Source organism: Nyctibius grandis, chromosome 1, assembly GCF_013368605.1.
Source record: "Nyctibius grandis isolate bNycGra1 chromosome 1, bNycGra1.pri, whole genome shotgun sequence".
Taxonomy (NCBI): domain Eukaryota; kingdom Metazoa; phylum Chordata; class Aves; order Nyctibiiformes; family Nyctibiidae; genus Nyctibius; species Nyctibius grandis.
In genome coordinates, this window is record NC_090658.1 from 53562474 (window position 1) to 53567758 (window position 5285).

General features: G+C 45.9%; 1 protein-coding gene across 1 annotated transcript; it reads left to right on the forward strand.

The window, feature by feature from the left end:
- The first annotated feature begins 230 nt into the window (after positions 1–230).
- On the forward strand, positions 231–4654 carry LOC137667035 (pleckstrin homology domain-containing family G member 1-like). The gene is made up of 2 exons (XM_068407432.1): positions 231–438; positions 1448–4654. The coding sequence occupies exons 1-2, from the start codon at positions 231–233 to the stop codon at positions 2548–2550; spliced, it is 1311 nt and encodes a 436-aa protein (XP_068263533.1). The 3' UTR covers positions 2551–4654.
- Positions 4655–5285: the final 631 nt, after the last annotated feature.

Sequence of the window (5285 nt, forward strand, 5' to 3'; positions counted from 1 at the left end):
CGTTCTTATGATGCAAACAAATATCAAGCGCAAACACATGTTGTTTGAAATAACTTGAGCAGCCTAAAAACAAGGTGTGTAGGCTCCCTCTATAGTCAGCTCTTAGATATCTAGCTCTCAGGGTTCTTCCATGACACAAAGCACTAGTGTATCACAGACTCTTTGGCAGTCCAAATTGGCTTAAACATTTTCTGATGGGCACCTTTGTCCCAGCAAGATTTACAGAGGGCATGGAAAATGACTTGGCTGTTGTGGATAAAACAAAGAACAGAGTTTTTATGATGGCAAGGCAGTACAGTCAAAAAATTAAGAAGGCTAACCAGCTTTTGAAAGTTAGAAGTCCAGAGCAGGAACAGCCAGCTAGCAGACAACACAAACTGAAACACAAAGATCTCGCTGCCATTCTGGAGGAGAAGAAACAAGGTGGTCCTGCTATTGGTATGTCAAAAATACTTCTATACGGATATATTTCTTTAGTAACTTTCAATGAAATTAGTAACTTTCTATACAGATATATTTCTTTAGTAACTTTCAATGAATTTGTGTACTGAATTGGAAGATTATGAATTTTCCCCACCTTACTAGTTGAGTATCAGTATTGCATTTTCTGTGTTACCACTGAAATGGGTTTTCTGTGACTGCTTCTAACATGAATAGTCCTTTATATCACAATAAATTCTTGTTGTTACTTGATAAAATTGGGAATAAATAGTGGGGTAGTGTCAGGAAAGATCAATTCGTCTTAGACTGGAAATAGAGCTTATGCCTGAAGCGCTATTGGCCTCTTTATAGAAAAGCAGTTATTTCCTTTAATAGCGTGGTCTTCAGAGTTGGACTAAAAAGGTGTATTTTCAGGTATGTTCACCTTCTAACAAGTCATGTAGGTTTGCTGTATCACACTTATAAGCATAAGGAATTGGGGTCAGATAAGAAAGAGCTGGTCTTCTTGCTCTTTCTAATGAATATGCAAAGTTGTGGATATGCAACAGCTTTGGAACTGTTTTTGTCCGCAGTCAATTGAAACAAATTGGAGACATGGAGCCAGCGGACTCCACACACTAGAGTGTCATTCTTGCCTTCTTGTGATATTTATAAAAGTCCCTAAATATCTTATTTACTAGGCCATTTTCAGAATGTTCTTTTCCATTTTAACATGAAACAAGCATCGTATTATTTGAACCGGTGCTACATTGCATCCTGTATGACTATTCACTGTTGCAAGACATTTTATGCTGCTTTTTTCCAATGCAATGTGCTGAAATGCAATGCAATGCACAGATCTTCCAGCCTCCGTTGTTTCATGTTACTTTGTTGAGGCTGAAGATATTGACGCAGCTGTAAACTTTTCTCTTGACCAACACAATGTGTTTGGGGATTTTAAAATTTTCACGCAACTCTTTCTAATGGATTGCTTGCCTCTGCTAAGTTAATTCTCTCTCCTTTCTAGGTGCCAGAATAGCTGAATATTCCCAGCTTTATGACCAAATCGTCTTTAGAGAAAGTTCACCTAAGGTCCAGAAGGAAGCCTGGGCCACCCCTCAGGAGCCATCAGCCGGGAGGTATTCCACGCCCGTGGCTGCATCTCCTCCCCGTTCCCAGGCTGCCAGTGAGTGCTCAAGAGGAGAGGATTGGCTTTTGCATTCTACGTACAGTAACGGTGAGCTGGCCGACTTCTCTCCGTGGCATGAATCCCAAGACCCAAAGTCCAAGAGCTTGTGTACAGAAGCTGGTATAAAAAGCAATTCGAGGCAGTTGCCATCAGCTGGCTCGGTGTCTTCCCTTCAGATTTCCAATCATTTGCATGTCCCGGCGCAGAGGTGGAGCGCCATCATAAGCCAACCGAACAAAGAAAATTTACATCAAGATCACATCTATAACTCCCTTGGGAGAAGAGTAAGCACTGTAAAACCACAGGCATACAGCAGGTCACAGTCGTCTTCCTCAATTGTGGTCAACAGGTCTGGAGAAGCAATCATATATCCTAATGAAATGGACAAGAAAAAGCTCCATTCGAATAGGAACTTTGGATTCAACAGCCATCAAACGCCGGGTATTGCTTCGGGATGTACGGGGCCTGATACGAGAAAGCAGATCCCTGAAAACTCTTCAGATATGATTCTGCAGGACTCTCAAAAGGTCCTGAGAGTGAACAGGGCCTCCCCTCTGACAGCACAGGTGGCCACTCAGAACTATTTTTCTAATTTCAAAGATACTGAAGAAGGAGAAGGGGATGATGATGACTATGTTGAAATAAAGTCTGAAGATGAAGGATCTGACTTGGAGACCTCTCAGAACCAACCAAGGAAATCGGATCCCAAACTGCGCAACGCAGATGCCGCTCCTTCTGAAACGCTCTGCGGCAAAACTGTCTCTTGTACTCCTGCAAAGTCCGCCGGCAGCAAACACGTGCTTACTCCCTATCTGACTGCATATAGTGACTCGGATAAACTGAACGACTACCTGTGGAGAGTACCGTCTCCTAATCAGCAAAATATTGTCCAGTCTTTAAGGGAAAAATTTCAGTGTCTCAGCTCGAGTAGCTTTGCTTGATGCTTTCGGTAATTTCTAGCTGTACTGCCCTATCGTGACAGAGTATATACTAGGACAATCAGTACCGGCATCATGTATTTCCATAATATTACACAATCAGGCATTGTATCACAGTCATATTGTAAACAGATGTAAAATGTATCTTTTTTAAAATGGTTTAGAATCCTGGAAGTGAAAAAGGCCACATGTGCACCCTGTCTGGGGTCTCACTCTGTAGTGCAGGTGGACTTCCCATCTCCTCCTTAACCTTTGCATCTCTTCCTTTGTTAGGTGAGATGCCCTTTGATTCTTACCATCAAACCAGGTGTGATGCCATTTGATTCTTAAACCATTTTGTCGTGGGGAAACTGTAGTGTTTGGACTTCTAAGTTGGTGACCAGTGTTCTGCGTCCAAAATACCCACGTGATCACTCTGGTTGCATATGGGAGCATTTAGCTGAGCAGCTGCTCCTGTGACTGTGAGATTTCTGAGCAGGGTTCTGGTAAATACACCAACACGCTACGTGTGCAATTGCACATACTTTTTGCACGTTTCTTTTCGACAGACTTATTCCAAGTGTGTGGGACCAATGCGTACGCTACATTACTTTAGAACAGGCTTCTTATGTTTTAAACAACATCTAGTCCTAGTGCTTGTGAGGGGTGCCAGGCTGACAGCTCTGTGTCTGAAGCCTTTTCTGCTTTCTGTAACTGCACAGTAGGTAGAGGATGGGCAGTGGCAGCTTTTTATGTGAATCTGTGGATGTGACACAGTCCTTGCCTGGAGGATGTTTTGGGCAGTAGCAGGGGAACTCCGCTGCTTGTGAGGATGGCTAGGCTGAGTTTGGTACCTCCAGCAATGGTGGTGTTTGTGACAGGCAGGCAAAATTTGAGTGTCTTGTAGCTCAGAGCCCAGCAGCGGAAAGCCACTGGGTGTGAAATTGTTGAGTAGCTGTGTTTTATGCTCAGTGGCCAGCAGGGCATTTGTTCAAGGCCCAACGTCAGTAATGCCAAGAGAGAATGGGGCTTGGCCGGATGCTTGGGTGAAATATCAGTCGTGTGGCGTGTGTGGCCCAGAGGGTGTTTCAGCTGAGTGACAAGCTGCCTTCCCCCGGGAATGTGTCTCCGTAGTAGGAAGTGACCCTTCCTGGCAGAGAGGTAAAATATGTATTTTCTGAGCCAGCCGGGGCTGACTCTAATCCAATTTATGTACAATAAAAGTAGCTTAAAAAATGAGAATACATTCCATTCTTTTGCAAATAACGTGTACAATAAATGCTGCCATTTACAACAGGAACAGGCTTTTCAATACCGTGCACATTTACTCCCCTTTGTCATCTTTGTTGCACAGCTTTGGATTCTGTTACTTGGAAACATTGTACCTAAAGGAAAGCCTAAATGTGTCTACACCGATCATCTTGTGTGACGATTGTTCTTTTTTGGTGCTCAAATTCTTAAGATTATGTGGATAAAGCCAGTACAGAGTTAAACATATCACTAAAGGAGTTTAATTGAAGTACTGTTTTTACTAATCGCTCCCCTCAGCTACAGAGCACTGTACTTCCAGAACAGCCGACTCTGTACTACATTGGTTACCATGAGGAAAACCTGAAGCTATCAGTGTACAGCTAATTACTTGTAGACTAAGATTTAAGGACTTGAATTTGTTAGAACGGATTAAATTATTTACTGCACATATCTTGCATGGGCTAGGAATTGTTGTTTTGAGGGCTGGTTGGTCATGGTACTTACTAGCTCGTACCACAGGGAGACTTGTTACAGTCAGCACATCTGCTGTGATAGGACCAGCATCTATCTAGTAAAATCCAATCGAGAAATAATGTTGTACATATTTAAGACAGCGAGATGTAGCAGAGCCCGTATTTATTTAATATAGCTTGTAAAGTATTGTAAATATGAATAGAAGTTAAATCTGTGCTTTACTCTAGATGTGTTTGAAGGGCTAGGGGAATGTTGTTTAACTCGCATCTCATGCAATCCGTGGAGTTGGGGGTGGGGGGGAAAGGAACCCCACAGAAACAGAAGAAGGGGCTTCTACTAGTAGCGTGTAACTTCTCCCAGGGACCATTTCATACTATTTGTAATAAACGTTGAGTATGCAAAAGCTTCGTGTTCCGTTCATGGGAGTGGGGAAAGGGGAGGGGAGATGGTGGTTTCTGTCGTTCCGTAGATGATGTTTGGGGGTGATTTGTGGGCGGGGGGTTCTTGCAGGCAAGCGGAAGCGAACGGGGCTGGACGCCGGGTCCGGGGCGGGGAGCGGGGCGAGGGGGAGGGCGGTGCTCGGAGAGTAGCCCGGAGAGCACCGCCCTCGCCCCGCTCCCCGCCCCGGCCCCGGAGCTGCTGCCGCTCTCGGATCCCGGCGGAGGGATGAGGGATGAGGACCGCGGCACTGCCTGGCCCCGGCGCTCCGAGCCGCGGTGCCGCCGAGCCGCGCGCTGTGGGGGTGCGGGGAGGCGGCGCGGCGGCGGCGGCGGCGCGGTAAGAGGCGCAACGTGGGGAAGCGGCACCGGCTGATGCAACCCCGGGGCGGGGGGGGCGGTGTGGAGGGAGGGGGAGTAAAGGGGATTTCGGGGGGAAGGATGTTTCCTTAGCGGGTGCGTCGGGTTGTTTTTTGGGGTGTGATGCCCCAGCGGGGAGGGGAGGCGACCTCGTGGTAAAATGTCCCGTCCCCCCTCTCCGCAGCCGCCGTTTTTTTTTTGCCGTGGCTTTTTGTGTTATGGCATTTATGTGGCGGG